Source organism: Camelus bactrianus, chromosome 12 (assembly GCF_048773025.1).
Source record: "Camelus bactrianus isolate YW-2024 breed Bactrian camel chromosome 12, ASM4877302v1, whole genome shotgun sequence".
In the NCBI taxonomy this organism is placed as follows: domain Eukaryota; kingdom Metazoa; phylum Chordata; class Mammalia; order Artiodactyla; family Camelidae; genus Camelus; species Camelus bactrianus.
Window position 1 is genome coordinate 11,585,724 of NC_133550.1, and position 18,156 is coordinate 11,603,879.

The following is an 18,156-nucleotide window of genomic DNA, read 5'->3' on the forward strand; positions in this document are numbered from 1 at the left end:
CTTGCTCTCCCTTACCTTTCTTGAGATGTGAGGGTCTTCAAATTCCAACTCCACCTTTAAGCCTCCCCATCCCCCGAATCAGAAGTTTCTTTCTTAGCTCTCCCTCAACACGTTGCTGATCTCTCTACCATAGTAGTTAGTGATTTGCACGCTTAACAGCTTCCTTAAATGAAGGGTCTACAATGTCTTCTTAATTGCATCCCTCCGGACTAACACAATGATTGATAGGACCCAACAAATATTGAAATAAACTTTAATCAAACCACTGAAGACCCAGAAAATGTAAAGGCTTACTGTGGTAAATTCTTTTGCAAAACAATTAATCTCTCCCTAATAATGATTTTTAAAGTATAGATTCCTCTGAAACATCAGAACTTACAAAGCATCAAACACCTACTTATAAGCCAATTAAATCTTATTTAAAATCTTTATAATTGCGTTGGTGTCCTTTTGGTTTTTTGGTTCTTTGGGCTTTTGGTCTCACACTGAGGTCCCTAATCAAGTTCTCATAACTGCTCAGGTGTGCCAGGCACAAATTTTCTCTCCTCTTCTGTTTCCCCACATGGCTTGTGGCTTCATTTGTTCAGCCAAATATTTGAGAATTTATTCTGTTGGGCACTGGGATGCAGTGATGATAAACACAGTCCCAGAGCTGGAGGAGCACATGATCTAATGAGGAGGAGGAGGGCTAACAAGTAAACAAGCATGACAATATAATGTAATAAATGCCACTACAAATGTTAAGTGTGGAGTGTTAAGGAAGTAAGTTAAGAAAGGTGCCTAATGAAAAAAAAAAAAAGGTACCTAATGTTTGGTAATGAAAGTCTTCCCAGAGAAGATAACATTTAAGCAGAGATCCAAATGCTAAGAAAGAGTTGATTAGGGAGAATGAGTCCGGAGAAGTATTCTAGGCAGGGGGGCCAGCAGGGGCAAAGGCTTAAGGCTCAGAGAGAATGTGGCTCATTTGTTGAACTGAAAATAGTTCAAGAGTTGGAGCAGTTTGACCAGAGTTGAGGAATGGCCAAGAAACAAGGCCAGATTGTGTGGGACCTTAAGAGTCAGGCTAAGAACTGTGAACTCCTGAAATAGTTCATTACAGCTGACTTTCCCCTCTGTTGGTTTCCATACTGGCAGCTGGCTAGAAAGACTGTGATAAGTGAGGATGTGGAAATCAGAGGATAGACAAAAAGTGACAGCTCTTTATGGCTGAAAATTCCTCTTCCTGTCATTAGTTGGCTCCACAATGCCGTCTGGGGGTGGGGTGGGGGGCATGTGAGAAGGTAAAATTTCATGAGTTGAGTTGCGCCAGTGAAGCTGTGAAGTAGGTCGATGATCTTCAGAAATAAACAGCAAGGGAGATACCAAGGCCCCGTTGCTATGCAGCACGATAATGATGACACATGTAAATTAACGTCCAATTTAATTTGTTGTTTCACTTTATTATAACACTAATTTCTGTTCACTGAAGTCTGGGCAAACATGTACAGAAGTCAGTACTAATTTGGTAATACACATCATTTTTAAAAATTAAAAGCAATATTACTCCCAACACTTACCTTCCTGCACCAAACTGATGGGGATAAAACACCTAGAAGCTGACAAAAGAGGCAAAGCAAGACATGTTGTCTACTTGAGTTTATTCTGTTCTTTTTTTTAAAAAAAGAAAAAAAAAAAAAAAAGAGGTGAGGGATGGAGGGGGAAATAACCCATAAACACTGTGAACAGGAACCAAGACTCCAAGACTTGGGCGTACTCCCCCCCCGACCCTTGACCTCAGTTCTCCAAGAGACTCCCACCCACCCGATTTTCTTTTAAACAAGACATCCAAATCAGCAGCAAAGGTACCTCCTGGGGTAGTCACGGAGATTTTGAACACTGGGAATGGGAGGGAGAAAAGTCCAAAAAAATAGGAGTTGGTAAGGAAAGGGAAGGAATGAAGGAGAGGCTAGGCTCTGGAGGACAGAGTTGGGCCATGAGAGGTGGAAGCGAGCCAGTAGGGGGCACCCCTCCTGACTGCCGCTGCCCACGTTCCCCAGGACCCCGGAGAGCCCCGCGGTTTGTTCTGCAGTCCGTTCCCTGTTCCCGGGGGGGCCTCACAGGCCCAGCTCCAAGTCCTCTAGCTCCTCCTCCAGCGCCCTCCTCCTCGCCAGCTTCTCCAGCTGCTCTTTGCTGGGCTGGCTGATTTCCCCAGCCTGGATCCGCTGCTGCAGCTCCTCCACCTGCCGAAGCTTCTTCTTTAGGTTCTTTATCTTCTTGGCCTTCTCGGTGGCGGCGGCTGGGTCGGGCTGGTCCAGGGCGGCGGTGGGGGCTGCCCGGGAGGCCTGTGGAGCGCTGGGCACCTGGGCGCTCTCGCCCAGGGACACCTTCTCGAGAGTCCGGCTCAAGGCCTCCGCCTCCCCCTTCTCCTGCTGCTGCCGCCTCTTCTCCTTCCGCTTCAGGTTGCGTTTGGCTGTCTTGGAGAGGCCTGGTTCACCGCCTTCAGGCCTGGATGGGGTGACGGGAGCAGTGGCCTCGGGGCTCAGCCCGGGGGGCAGTTCTGGTTTACTCTTGAAAAACTTCACATACTTGTTCTCATACCTGCGGGGAAGAGTGTCAAAGAATCACGGACTTTTCAAAGTCCCCCCCTTTTTTTCTTTTCTTCCTTTTTTTTTTTTAAATCAAGCCCTCCACCCTTTTTTTCCGAGCCCTTTTCTTAACAGTATAAATTATTTCACCCCTTTCTTTCCTGCTTCCTTCTTCTCCCTATGGCCCTTCCCCAGCTTTCCTCTGCTGTGCAGGTTGTAGGATCCCCCGGTCCTGAAGCTCCGATCTCTGAACGCTATTTACAGGTTCTGCTGAACAGAGGCCATAGGAACAGGGCTGGTCACTTGGTTACTCATCCCTCACTCATCCCTAAATCCTAGCTTCCTCCTCTCCCTTCTCTGATAGCTGCCCCCTCCTTCCACTTCGGAGGATTCTGGGATCAGAAAACTCCTCCTTGAACTCTTAGGCACGCATTTTCTTTCTTGCGGCAGGGACCCCTTTAGGTACCCCCTCCTCACGCCTGACCACGCACACTGGGACCTCCTCCTGGGGCACATAGCCTTCTTTCACCCTCCGCTGCTTTCGCCAGGTCCCGTCTGGTCGCTGAGTGGAGGCGATGTACTTGCCTGAAATAACAGAATTGCGTTGGAGTTACTCTTTCTAATTTTCAATAGACTTTTCAAATAGATTTCAAATAATTTTTAAAATTTTTTAATTTCAAAATCGATTATATTACAGTCATGCTTGTGGAATTAATTGTACATAATAAACTATTATATATGTATATATACACATTTTAAGTTATAGAGAAAGTTTATTTTGGCAGAGAGTGTTAAACAAAATTAAAGTTGCATACATTAGTAACATAACTCAACATCGTTAATTTGGTGTAAGTGTGACTCCCAGGATGAAAGAATGCATCAGAGCACACAGCTTCCCCCAGCACCCATCCTTCCACTAAAAGCAACCATTAAAGCATCCTTTTCTCACATCAATCAACCCTTAATTAATCTCTCATCATTATCTATTGCGTGCCTATACACTGTATAATACACCATCCCTGCCCTCAGGGAATTTCTAATTTTATAATCTAGTTGGCAAGACAGGACAGGCATGGAGGGAAGTTTAAAAAACACAAGACAATAGCATGGGGACATCAAAAGACAGCAAATGAATAGGAGGCTAAAAAGGGGCAAAAACAAGAATCATGGGAAGGAAAAATGACCAGAGAAATTGTAGAGAAGGAGAAGTTTTATTAAGGTGAATGGTGAGAAAGAGGTCAACTTTTAGGAATCCATACTGTAGATACAAAAGCACTAGCACACAAGGCTGTATGTAAAGATGTTTGCATTAATAATGTTTCTGTATTATTTAAATTAGCGAAAAGCTGAATGCAACTTGAATGGCTATCAGTAGATGAACGACTACATAGATGTGGGTCATCCATACGATGGAACACCATGCTGTTATGAAAAACAATGTTAGATACAAATGCACTGATCTTGAATGGTCTTCATGATATACTTTGGGATCATAAGAGTATAGATCCTCAAAGTTTTTAACGTCAGGATCCCCCACACACTCTTATTTTGTAATATTATGCATTTCACTACGCAATATAAAAAACAATCGTTTTAGATTCATAAATCTCATCAGAAAAGTCCTTACTAGGAAACTGCCATGCTCACAGTGGCAGATACAAGTTTCCCAAAATTCCGATTTCCTCTTGAAGGTTTGAATTTTATCACTGGCAACAAACACTGTCAATTGTTTTCCTTGAAATGACAGGCTCACTTCATTTTCAGGAAAATGCTATCAGATACTGAGGTCTGAATTACCATGGTTTGTCAGTGGTTCTTTCAAGTAAAAATGGGGTTCCATGAAATGGAAGCTTGTTTAGCTTGCAACTCGGACAACTGCACCAGTGCTTTTCCTTGAGACACCACCGCACTTCAGTGTGCAGCAGTGCTTCATGCTTACGTCCTACTTAATTCACAGAGAACACCAGAAAGCTGTGTAACTTTCAGTTATAAGATGAGTAAGTTCTGAGGGGGTCTAAGATACAGCATGGTAACTACAGTCAGCAGAACTGCATTGTATATTTGCAAATTGCCGCAGAGAGTAGAGCTTTAACATTCTCACCATAAAGCAACGAAATGGTCATTACATGAGGTAAAGGATGTGTTAACTAACCTTATTGTGGTAAACGTTTCACAATACATACGTGTATCAAATCATCACACTGTACACCTTAAACTTACACAATGTTATATATGTCAATCATATCTCAATAAAGCTGGGAAAAATAATAAATAAATTAAAAGATGTACATTAAGGGGCCAGGGTATAATTAAATTAATAATGTTACAAGGACATTCTTAAGTGAAACTGGCATTATTTACTGCAGTGTGTCAGTGAAGAACACAATGATTAGTACAGTTGGTGCCATCACCTTGATTACTGTTAAGGGGCCAGGAGTTTCCCCCATCATTGCTTTTGCACCCTTAGTGCCAACGTCAACCCAGCAAAAGAGGCAAATAGCATCTTAGTATATTATCAAAAGAGTTATGCTTGCAGACCTCCTGAAAGGGTTTTAGGGACTCCCCAAGGGTCCTGGACATTCTGAGAAACGCTAGGGTAGAGGACACTCCCATTCTTGGGGCAAGAGAAGCACTTAGAGGTCCATACAGTCTGTGTACAGGGGCAAAGAGAAAGGTGTGGAAAGACATAACAAGATACCAAGACTATGCTGGCTACCTTAAGAGGGATAACCTAGAAGAAGAGGTGGTAGAAACCATTAACTCCTAATAATATATATATATATATGTATCTTGTGTGCCTCTTGTTCTTCCTTTGAGCATCACTTTTGTAAAAAACAAGAAAGGGGGGAAAAAAGGAAAGATTTAAAAACTTAAAAGTCAAGTCAAGAGCCTCCCACAATGGATTATACATGGTTACATGAATTGAGTTTTTCTCAAAATACAAATATCATTAATAAATTAAAACTAAAAAAAAAAAAAAAGTTAAAGAAAATGGGTAAGATTTGACAGGTAGGGGGGATAGGAGAAACAAACATGAGCCAAGAAAGATGCGGCTGTGAGGCAGCCTGGAATATGCAGAGAGCAGAAAGCAGAGGAGTCCAGGTGAACCGGACAGTCCCTATTGGGGAATAACACAAAGTGAGGCTGAAAATTTAAAAATTTAAAGATCTTAGAAAGCCTTAAAAACAAAGTCAAGGAATTTGGAATTTATCAGGTGAACAAAAGAGGGCCCACTGAGGATACTGTTTGCTTAGCTGTGACCGTTTCGAGACAAGAGTTAAAAACTCAAGGCTCCGTGGAGGGAGGACTGAGACTAGAGGTGGGCTCCGAAGAAAGAGTCAAACTAAAGTAAATGAAAAGGGAAGCAGAATGAGATTGTAAACAGAATCTTACTCTAAAGCAAAATTTCAGACATGGGAAGGTAGATGGCATGTTCCAGAAAGGGTGACTAGACCAGTCCGGCTGAGTCAGGCTGGTGTTAAGTAAATGAGAGAATGTTCAGACCTTGAAATGTCAGTTAAGGAGCTGAATATCTGGAACATGGCATGCATTCAAAAAATATTTGTCAAATGAATGAATCTTTTATCCAAAGCAGTATTTTAGGGCAATTACTCTGGCATGATGAAAAGATGAATTGTTAAGAGAAAACACTGGAGACTGGGGAAATCAGTTAGGAAAAAAAGACTGCAATAATCCTGGCATGAGGCAGAACTGCCTGAAACAGTGAGAATGGAAAGGAAGAGAATGATGCCAGATACATTATCAAAGAATCAACAGCCTTCGGTAATTCCCTGACTTGGGGAGGGGTAAGGAGGTTGAAGTCAAAGACAATTCAACACACTTTGTTTCAGTAATTCTGATCTTGAGAATTTAGCGTAAGTAAATAGTTCTAACAGGGAAAAAAAAACAAAAACAGAAAAAAGAAGAAAGGGAGTAATCATGTGAAAATTATGGTATTATCTATAAATAGCTAAAAAATAAAAACAAACTTCACATCCAGTTATACAGGAATGGTTTACAAAACAGCCATTAAAACTAATAACAGTAAATTTTTTAAAAAATCATTAATGTGATACAGTGGAATGTAAAACATAATAAAATTATATAAACACCATGATTTCAACTCTTAAATATTATATTCAAAAGTTTAGGAAAGAATGAGCAATATGAAGTTATGTTGGGTGACTGGATTATAATTTTTCCTTTTAAAATTTTCCATTAATGTCATATTGTGGGTTTTTTAAAATCTCATTTTGTTTCAAACCAAAGTGGCTTGGAGAATGGGTACACCAAGGAGAGTGAAAGTACTTTTGACCAGGTGACCTATAAAGTTACGGAAGACAGAACATCTTTGTGATCTTTGGAAGATGAGCAGGATTTAGACAGGTGGAGGTGGGGGTGTGGTTAATGAGGAAAGAGGAAAAAGGGAAGATTTTCACGCTTATAGAAGAATATAAACAAAGGGACAAATCAGACTAGTCATGCCCCTACTTAAAATTCTTCCAGGATTCCTCTTGCCCTTAGGGAATTTACATGGAGGATGGAACCACACACAAAGGTCTTGTGACCCAGCTCTTGTTAGTCTCCAGCCTCTCAGCACCCAGTCACTCACCCCTGTGCTTCAGCCACTGAAATATTCACAAATTGCAACTGACTGTGTCTTTACTCTCTATGCCTTTTTGCTTTTGCTTCCTTTGGCTTGCAGTAGACTTTCTTGATTCTTATCTGAATTCCTATTGGTCTTTAAAGGTCCAGTTCAAGTGTAAACTCCTCAGTGAAGTCTTTCCTAACCTCCCCACACCAAACCAGTTTAGAAGTTGCCCTGTGTACACCCACAGTACCTGTTTTGGCCTTTTCTCATGATCTAATGTTTAATGTAATTGTTTGCTTGCTTGAGAGCAGGGACTTTGATCTTTGAAGCAAAGGTCTTGGCCCCTAGAAGACTGTAATTATTCAAATTAATAAATAAATAAAATTAAGTATCATATTAGGGAAGAGCAAATCTCCAGTATATTTTGGGCAAAAGGTGTATGTAATGGGAAAAGAGACTAGAGGTAAATTAGTAAGACTATGAAAGGTATCCAATCTCCTCTTGAGTTTGGACTCAAGCTTCAGAATGTGGGAGAATGTTAAAGGCCATTAAGGGAGTACAGACTCTGCTCAAAGCTTTGCTTTACGGAGATTAACCTGAAAGTGTAACACAAAGGTAGAAAAAAAATGAAAGCAATCGCTGCCATGTGAGAAGACTTAATTGAAATGATCTCTATGGGTATTGAAAAGAAAATGAAAGAGAAATTCATCATGAAGAATTAAGTAAATAGGATCTGACAACTGCCAAGATTTGAATGAGAGAGGAAATCATTGAAATTGCTACAGTGGATTTAATCTGGTGCTTGTCATGTGTTCTCTCTTATTTTTCCACAACATACCATGTGGGTAAATAGGGCATATGGTAATAACATCCATTCACACATGGATTTTAAATGTTTATTGAGTACTTGTTGTTGAGCCAGGCACTGTAACAGGAGCTAGGGATACAATGAATAAATAAAACAAGCAAGGGTCTTGCCTTCTTGGAGCATGCATTCTAATGAGGAAGAAAAAAAATAAGTAAGAAATAAACACAAATCAACAAACTAACTACAATATCACTCTTGAATGTGGACAATTTGGAGGAGAATAAAAACCACCGATACAAAGAAAGTCCAAAGGACAAGACAACTTTGTGAAAATAACTAATTCAATTCTAGACAGGTAGTGTTTTTACGTGGGATTAAGGAGAAAGGGACAATGCTAGAAGCGTGTATTTACGTAACTGCACAGAGATGATAACTGAAGCCTTAAGACTAGTACAGATGAAATTAGAGAAAAGCTAGGACAGAAGCTTCTTGAATGGCCATCCTAACTAGAAGTCCTCAGTGATATAAACAGCCCATCATCACAAAGGAGCACCCATTTTATGTTATCTTGGTTCCATTCTCTGGCCTTGATGGTATTCAAAGGTAAAGTCAAAAAGAAGGGGGGAGTGTGCCGATTTATAACCCTAGAAATAAAAACCATGGGCAGAATATTGGGATTTTCAGGTGGCATCTTTTTTTTTTTTTTTTTTTTTTGAGACAGGGAGGTAATTCGGTTTATTTATTTATTTATTTGCATGGCAGTACTGGGGATTGAACCCAGGACCTCATGCATGCTAAGCAGGCACTCTACCACTGAGCTATACCCTCCCCCTCAGGTAGCATCTTTGAGAGGCAGAACCGAGAGGTTAGAGACTGCTACTATAAGAACTTCATAAACTTTGTTATTCCTCACATCTGCTGTTTTGTAATCCTCAATCTGTTTCCTTAAACTGAAAAGGGCTTTGTTTTCAGGGCTGGCAGGAAGACAGAGAAGAGACAACACAGCAAATCTTGGGAGGACTCCAAAGGATTAGGGGGAAGTAACTGGTAAAAGGTGTACTGAATCCCTGGAACCTGCTTCAAAGTTAAGAAAGGAGATCTGGGTCACAGATCTGAGCCTGAGGATGATCTCGGGGCCAACAATGATAAGACTTAGACATGGTTTCTAACATAGAGAAAATATAAAAAGAGAAGATCCATCTTGGAGGCATGACCCTCCAAAATGGTCATGGTCATCTTCCTCAAGGAAAAGGTGTCAGCAACACCAGGAAATGATCCTAGAAAAGAAGGACCAGGACAGTGCTATGCCATGGAGACCAAAAGGATCTGAAGTAAGGGCAGATGATTACCTGTGTAGATACTGTAAAGATTGTGGTAGCTCACAGTGAAAAAAAAAAAAAATGTGACAATGAATATACATATGTTCATGTATAACTGAAAAATTGTGCTCTACACTGGAATTTGACACAACATTGTAAAATGACTATAACTCGATAAAAAAAATGTTTAAAAAAAAAACACTGCAAAGAGATTAAGAAAAAGGAGAACTGAGTCGAAAAAGGTTATTCATTTTGGCAATTTGGAAATCCCTAATTATGTACAAGACTTTAGCTTCAGAAAAGTAGAGTGGGCAGAAGCCAGACTACAAATTAATTAAATGTAATAAACATTTACTGAAAGCCTCCCATGAGAAAAATACTCCACATTCTATGGGGATTATCAAGATCAGTAAAATGGTCCCCACTTTCAAGAAATTTACAGTTTAGGTCAGGAGAAGTAGGAGCAAGTTAGGCAAAGAATCACACAAAAATATACATGTCTTAGGTATCCCTAAGAGACACTGATACATACTAATAAGAGATTTCAAGAGAATAAATAAGCACAGCCTGTTTGATGGGAGAAGGTGACAGGAAATTAGGAAAATCTCAGGGACTTAATCTTAAAGACTAGGTAGTACTAGTAATGATATCAACAATAAAGGAACGGCTGATACTTCTGCAGGCAGAGAAAGGAAGGGAAAGGGCATTCTAAGAGGAATAACAACAAGCAAAATCATGGCAGGCTAAAACTCACAGTATGTTAAGAACAATCAGGAAAGAACATAAGGAGCTCCATTACACCAGGAACTTTACATCCACCACCTCACTGAATCGAGATAATGCATAGATTACTATCACCCACAGCTGCTGAGGCAGAGTCTTCAAGAAGTAAAGATATGTCCAAGATCACAAGGGTAGCATGTAGCTGCGATCTGAACTCAGTTCTGATGCTGAAGCTTACATACCAGCATACTGCTGTTCCACCTGCTTTATACTGTACAACCCAGTTTCCCTGGAGGGTTTAGGCAGAGATGTGATGATACTGTATTGGAAAGTGGTTTGTGCTCATACTAGAGAGGAGTATCTTGAATGAAAGAGCAAATTGTCCGTATGTAAATTTGACAGTCCATTCCAAAAAGATAACAGCACCTTTTTACTGAGTGCTTTGCTTCATGCCAAGGACGGTGTTTATATACATGATCTTATTTCATTCTCACAACTCCATGAAGGCTTATTCCAGATGATGAGAAATTTAATAACTTGCCTGAAGTTACAATGTCAGTAAACTGCAGCAGAATTCAAAATGAGGCTGTGGGTTTCAAAGGCACTGCTTTTTACATTATTACTGTGTATTGTGTTATAAATGAAAAAGATACCAAGAAGTTCAACATCACTAATAATCAAAGGAAATACAAATTAAAACAATCATTGTCAGTGGTAAAACCCTTTAGAAAGCAATCTGGCTACATAAACCAACGCTAAGCTAACTACTAACAACTAACTAGTACTAAGAGAGTGAGGTGGTCCTCTCATATAGCAGTATTTCCCAAAGGTTTTGTTAGATAAAATACTACTTCCGTAAGATATTAGCAAGGAATGTCCAAAAGAACTGTTAAATAAGGTTTGGAAATTCTGGGTTAAACATTAAAAAAAAAAAAAAAAAGATTCTGTTTTTTATCAGTAAGACTTAAAATAAGCTATGTTCTTATTCATGTGAGTATTAAGATGTAAATGTAGTTCATCACTGTGTTTCCCAAATTTATTTGACTACAGGAATCTTATTTTTATATCATTTTATTTTTTAGATTTTTATTTTATATCCCTTCTCACAGAACTTCTAATTGTTTCAAGGATCGTATTTTGGGAAGTACAGCCATTCGGTACAATCACAATTATGTTAAATAGATATGCTATGTATGTATGTATATATACATATACATATGTGTGTGTGTGTGTGTGTGTGTGTGTGTGTGTGTGTGTGTGTGTGTGTATACACATAAAACTAAAAGGGAATGTAAATGTAGTTATCTTTGGGTTCTGGAATTACCAAACACACATGTGACTTATATAATATACTAGTTATGAAAATATTTTCCAAGTTTTCTACAATCAGTAGGAATTAATTTTTTAATTAATTAAAAATAAATAAAAGTTTGTACCCTCCAATCCAGTAATTCTACTTCTGGAAAATCTATCCTAAGAAAATAACCCTAAATGCAGACAAAAATTTACGCACAAAAATATTCATAGAGTTCTTATAACAAAAATTCTGGAAACAGTCTAGAAGTCCAATAACAGAAAATTGGTAAGAGAAGGTGCATGCCCAAACAATAAAACACTCTGCCAGTATTTCAAAAGATGTTTACAAAGAGTTTTTAATAACAAAGAGAAACATTTTATGTGTTGCTATGAAAAGGCAACACATAAAAATATATATACTGTCTGATTTTAAAATGCACAGAAAAATAAATATCAGAAGGATCTATGCCAATTTTTTAATAAATTTTTTTTAGCTTTTGTTTTGGGGAAGAGGTAATTAGGTTTAATTACATTTTTTTAAAATTTTTAATTTAAATAGAGGTCCTGGGGATTGAACCCAGACCTTGTGCATGATAAGCATGCACTCTACCACTGAGCTAAAGCCTCCCCCTGGTATATGCCCAATTTAACAGAGGACTCTGAATGAATTATATTGAACAAAAATTACACAATTAAGTTTGTACTTAAGGAGCAGTAATCTGGTAATGGTGTGTCAAATTAACTGGACTAGAGAGAGTGACAGAGGTAGGACAACTATTTGTTGTCACAGCAATATCTGCAGGATAAAGGAAACTAAAATTTTATCAAACACTTAGAATAACCAAAATATTATGCCTGATACTTTACATATATAATCTCTTCTAATCCACACAATAATCTTTACATAACAATAATAATTACAGAACCATTTCTTGGGCACTTTCTATGTGCTAGACGTGTACATTATATCACTTAAATTTTAATTCTCACAATAATCCTATATTGTAGGAGTTATTATTCCTATTTATTGATGAGAAAACTAAGGCTTGGATTCCCTAGGCTTAAAATTCCTAAGGCCACATAGTTAACAAGTATTGAAGATGGAATAAGGGTAACAGCAGTAGGAACAGAAGAATGATGTTTTGACAACAGGGGCCGGTGAGGAGGGAGTAAAAGACAATGCAAAAACAACACCCCAGTTAATTTTGTTACTAGCAACAAAAACACCTAGTGCTCTGATCTTGGTTTCCTGTATCACTCTTCAATAAAGGGAACAAAGCCTCCTTGGAGAAATGACTCATTCTTAGACTGGGACAGGAAATATGCAAGATGAGGCTGGAGCATCTTCTAGGGCCAGAAAGTAAGGAAGAGCTTTTAAAAAAAAAAAAAAAAAAAAAAGAGGAAAAACAAAAAACAAAAAAAACCCTACACTGATGGCAGTATGTCAAAGGGTCATGGGGCCAACTAAAGAGCTCCCAATGTCCAAAGCTGGAATGTTTGAGCAATAAAATAAATATAATAACTCAAAGTTCAAACTGATATAAATAAGTGATTGAATAAATAAATGAGGAAGAAGAGACAAACCTCCTGTGCAGAATTCCAAATGATGTGTATAAATAAATACTCCATCCTTAAGGAAGAGAGCATAACTCCCTACTCTTCAAGTGTGGGCTGTGAATAGTGATTTTCTTCTAAAGAGTACAAAATGGAACGGAGAGAGGAAAAAAGTAACTTTATAGTGGAGAAACCTTAACGCTACCTCAGCAGGAAGAGCATGCTAAATATCAAGAGTAAAAAAATCATTGTGATACTGTGTATCCCTGTAAAATATGAACTATGTATCCCTGTATGATATGATGAAAATGTTACTTTACTTCTAAGGTTGTCCCCTAAAAAGTACACAACCCCACTATAATCATGAGAAAAACATCAAATTCCAGCAGAGGGGCAGCCAACAAAAATACCTGACCAATACTCCTCAAAACTGTCAAGACCATCAAAAACAAGGAAAGTCTGAGAAACTGTCACAGCCAACAGGAGTAAAGGAGACATGAGAACTAAATGTAATAAGCTATACTGAGTGGGATACTGAAACAGGAAAAAAAAAAAAAAAAAAAAAAACTAGGTAAAAAATAAAGGAATCTGGTAGGGAGGATATAGCTCAAGCAGTAAAGCACATGCTTAGCATACACAAGGGCCTGGGTTCAATCCCCAGGACCTCTAAAAATAAGCAAATAAATAAACCTAAAATTACCCCTCAAAAAAGGAAATCTGAATAATGTATGAACCTTAGTTTATAACAAGGTATCAATACTGGTTCATCAACTGCAATAATGACACCATACTAATGTAACATGTTAATAACAGGGGAAGCTGAAAAAAGGTATACGGGAATTATATCATTTTCTCAATTTTCCTACAAATCTAAATCTGTCCTAAAAAATAAAGTCTATATAAAATTTTTAAAAAGAGAGAGAGAAATGATGCAAAAAGTTGATCTTGGTTTAGCTAGAACAGTACTGCCTTTAACAGAAACAAGGAAGGAAAAACTGATACTGATTTTGGTCAGACTGGATTTAAGGTGTGACAGTACATCTAAGAATGAAAGCTAGTCACCAAACAATCAGAAAAGGGAACTGGCAACTCAAGAGAGAGGCTGGTGCTAGAAATAAATCACTGTAAAGAGTTAAGAAACAAATAAGCAGTAAGGAAATGGAAATAGTATGTGTGGACCTGATATTCAAGAAATCAGGCTATGAACAGGTAAGAAAGAGAAATGACAGACCTTGATTTCTCAGTGAAATAAAAAGTGAGGTCATTTGCCACAAGAAGGAGATTTAAAACTGAAGGTTACAGAGAGCTGAGAAAGGTAGGGAAAATAGCCATGGTAGAATGCAAGCAAACCAAGAAAGAAGAATTGGACAGAAGCTGTGATGTTGGCAGAAGTTAACATTAAGTTACATTGTATTGAATGTGCAACTGTCTGTGTCTTTTCTCTACCCACGTGCTGTGGCCTAGAAGCAGAAGCCAAGAAAACAGTTGATGGGTATGATTCAAGATAACAGAAGTGCTTGCTTAGTATAGAAGATCAAAATGAAGGAAGAAAACAATGAGGACAGCATCAAGTGACTGGTTACAGAGGTCTAGATGGGGGCCTCAAAATTAGTCATGAAAGAAATGGAAGACTCAATGAAATGGGAAAGGTAAAGGACCAGAGAACCTAAGGAGGACAAAATCTGATTCTGTGAGTGTGATGCAGTAAAAATGGTTATTGGGTAAGGAGGTTAAAGTGAGAGATGGAGAGGACCTAAAGGCAGAAGCAGTGTCATAGGTGAGGTCCTATGTAGTAGGTAGGTCCAGATTGTAGTGATTTTGATGTGTAGTTGGTTTCAAAACTCAAAGGAAAGTCAATGGTCTCATGCTGAGGAACTATAAGATAAGAGTATTCCAAACATGCTGGAGACACTGAGAATGAGTGTAGACACTGAGAAACAGAATGGAGAAAAAAAATATGATCGGATACATCTGGGTCCTTGTGGGCAGTAAATGATGGCCCTTGAGGTTTTAGAGAAAATGCTATAATTGCATGGCAGCATCTTCCACGAGGATGAGAGTGATAGTGGTGGATCGGTGATCTGGAAGTAGTAAGGGAAAGCAAAATAGCAGTGTGATTCCTCCTCTTCCACATTGTCATAGAAAACAGAAGATGCTTCTTGGTGGGAGGGTAGGGTGAGATGTGATATCTGGATTTTCATTAAATCAGTTTAAAGAAAACAGAATAAGGAGACGTGTACTGGACAATGAGTAATATTTTCAAAGCACACATTAAAGGGAGCTGGTTGAAGAAGGACCTACTATGTAGACAGCAGAGGAAGAGGTGGTACCACTTTGAAATGTGAGGTTGCAGAGAAGTATCAAAGACTTGAGTTGTCATAGATACCATAGGAGAGGTGGGTTGAGAGGTAAGTAACATGGAAAACAGCAAAGCAAAACGACACATTTTAGAACAGTCTGCATGTACCAAAGCACGCGTGCACACACACACATGCACACACACACTGTCACTTCTACAGGATATACATACACAATGAGGGCTACAAAAAACAGTAACATCTTGCCTTGCACAGCATTTTTATAAGTTGCTTTCATATATACTATCTTATTTATCATCAATGAGTAGATATTACTATGCCCATTTTTTTAAAGATGAAATTATAATGGGAAAGCCAAAATGAAAATCTTGATTCTCAATTTTCAACACATAATTCTCACACACACAGCAGACAGTTCAGCATCTCAAGCAGCCAGGCTGGAAACTCTTCTCTAGCCAGAAGTAATAGTAGATTCTACCAGCTTGTCAGAGAGCTTGAGAGGCCACTAGACACCTTCCTATTTGCCTTTTTGCACCTGAGATCTCTCAACTCCTATCACCAACACCAGAGAAGGGACAGAAGGCTGGTGCCATCAAGGAGAAAACTCAAGCTGAAAGTTGTATTAGGTTCCTCTTCCCTTCATACCTCTAGACCTCAGTGATCCAACAATAAAGATGAGGAAGATAGTGGAAAAAGCACTATGTAGCAACGAGGAGGTTTCCAACAGATACAGCTTCGAGAAAAAGAATTAAAACGGGGCTAGGGTAGGGCAGAAAGCAGGCATACTAAGAGATGGGGGAGGGGAAGGGGGCGAGCAGGATTTGGAGGGAACTGAGGGTGGAGGAGTCCCCAAGGCTGAAGAACCCAAAAGAGATATGGGAGCTCCAACTGCTGGAGAAAAGTTAAGGGCCAGTGAGGGTCCTGGAGCAAGGACCAGCATTGAAGAACCCCAGGGTTTGGGTGACCGGAAGCGGAGACCCCCAAACTCGAGACCAAAAGGGGGCGCAGGTGACACCCCGTAGGGGAGAATGAATGGGGAAGGCGGTCCGGAGGGCGGGGCAAAGGATGGGCCCCGGGATGGGCGGGGCACAGACCCCTTTCCAAGTCCGAACCCCTGCCCCGAGAGCCCGGGGAGAAGCGGCTCCGGGTCTCCCGCACTCACCGCCGGTCTCGTCAGTTACATAGGGAGTCGCCATCTTGAAAACGCAAACCACTTCCGGCGTGAGCGGGCTGGGGTCCCGCCCCCCTCCCCACCGGAAGTGGAGTCCTGACCGTAGCAAGCCACCATTTTAGTCTTAAAGGGAGAGTACACCATTTTATGGACCGAGGTGGAGAAGGAGGGAGTAGAAGCTGAAGGCTTTAATAAAATAAGAGCCGTGGGCTTGATAATGCCACTGATAACATTACTGAGGTCCTGCTGCGTGTATAGCAGTTCTCTGGGCGCCGAGAGAAGTGCCGAGGCACAGCCCCTCTCCTCACAGGCATTCTTCGTCCGTCTAGGACCTGCGGGAGAAAAGGGGGCAAGGCCCATCTGCACCCAGAAAGGGGGAGTCGCTAATAGATGAGGAAAAGAATATTCAGACCCTGGCCTGAACCCAGGTCCCAGAGCAACTTGGGGACATGGGGCGGGGCAGGCCAACTCCGGGAACGCACTGGGGCGCACCAATGTTAGGGGCGAACGCAAGACCCCAACTGACCCTCTCTTAGAAGGTGGGGAGGTCGAAATCGCTTGCCGATTGCCCTTGGCCGCTCAGCTCGACCTCCGGACAGAGATCCGCGAGAGGGGCGTGCTGGGGCAGAAAGAGCTGCCGGCTGGTCACCGGTCCCTGAACCTCAGGGTTGCTGGCGGCTTCTATGGCTGAGGAGGCGCCGGGCCTGGCCGGGCTGGGCGGGCAGCCCTGGGCTAGCCCTGCCCCTCGGGCGGCCCCAGGACTCGGCGGCGAAGTGCTGACAGCCCAAGTTTGTTCTGGCCTTCGACCCCGGGAGCCTCCTCGGGTTTGGCCCCAGGGTCAGAGGGCAAGTTGAAGGCTTCTGGGCGGACCCAGTTAGTATTCTTATTAACCTTGTCCGTGTGTCTGGGCGCTGGGGATCGAAAGCAGGGCAACACGCCAAAAATCCGAGCCGTACGGTCGGTCACTCCCTTTGCAGCACTGCCCTGCCCCGCGCCTCCCTATTCTTTAGACGAACCCAAATGTTCTCCCTCCCCCGCTCTTTTCAGCAGCTCTTTTTCCTTCTGGGCTAAGTCCTGCTAAACTCGTTTCCCCTACAGCCTAGGAGGGGCCAGCTGCAGGTTTCTCTCCTCAGGTGTCTGCCCACCCCTTCCCCCGACGTTGCTTTTTCCTTATCAACCCTTCTACCTTCCTCCAAACCCCCAACTTTGGCTGAGGTTAATATCCAACGGAACCGCTTAGGGACCACCTCCAACGCTAGGCTGTATGTCCCATTTATAAAACAAATGAACAACAACAACAACAAACAAAACAGAGCAATGGCTGACTAGGAACTTCCTTAAGCTTTGATATGAAGCTTCAGAGATTTTCTGGGGTCACAGCTTGTCCTCCCATACTCCACCTTTCTGAATTCCACCAAAGGCTCAACTCACAAGAGCTCAAAAAGATTCATTTAAAAACTGATTTGCATTCACAGTTATTGCAAGTGTTTTAACACTGCCATCCTTAACCCTTGCCCTTCTTTCACCGGTAGTGCTTCAGCCCTGCGGATCTAGCATCCTGTCAATAGCCTTGTTACTAGCAATTAGAGGTAAGGGTGAGCTGAAGCTTCTAAAAGCTAGAGAGTTACATTAGTCCCGACTGTACTACCTGAGGAGGCCTAGAGTACTAGTACTAGTGGGCTGCTCAGTGGACCTTTTTTTGCAAGAAACGTGGCCCCTGTTGACTACCCACCTCTAGGCCCCCCACTACGCCCCCCTCCATCCTGCCTCAGCTCTGGGGTTGACAGGAAGTGAAACTCAATGTCTGCCTAG

The 18,156-nt window shown here is 41.0% G+C and overlaps 1 protein-coding gene across 2 annotated transcripts; it reads right to left on the minus strand.

The window, feature by feature from the left end:
- Positions 1-1,620: 1,620 nt before the first annotated feature.
- Positions 1,621-16,409, minus strand: PYM1 (PYM homolog 1, exon junction complex associated factor). 2 transcript variants are annotated; one of them, XM_010963895.3, is made up of 3 exons: positions 16,336-16,409; positions 3,056-3,149; positions 1,621-2,577 (listed from the first exon to the last, which is right to left on the minus strand). In XM_010963895.3, exons 1-3 carry the CDS (start codon positions 16,367-16,369, stop codon positions 2,094-2,096), a joined length of 612 nt encoding a protein of 203 aa, XP_010962197.2. In that variant the 5' UTR covers positions 16,370-16,409; the 3' UTR covers positions 1,621-2,093. The 2 variants fall into 2 exon arrangements, with proteins under 2 accessions (XP_010962197.2, XP_045379232.2); XM_045523276.2 differs by lacking the exon at positions 16,336-16,409 and having other exon boundaries at positions 3,031-3,140.
- Positions 16,410-18,156: the final 1,747 nt, after the last annotated feature.

What these genes read in the sequence shown, in the direction of transcription:
- PYM1 (XM_010963895.3), bottom strand. Translation starts at nt 16,369, where the DNA reads ATGGCGACTCCCTATGTAACTGACGAGACCGGCG. An exon ending in TGTAACTGACGAGACCGGCG is followed by an intron (nt 3,150 to 16,335) that starts GTGAGTGCGGGA and finishes CTGTTATTTCAG; the next exon opens with GCAAGTACATCGCCTCCACT. An exon ending in CCCCAGGAGGAGGTCCCAGT is followed by an intron (nt 2,578 to 3,055) that starts GTGCGTGGTCAG and finishes TCTTCCCCGCAG; the next exon opens with GTATGAGAACAAGTATGTGA.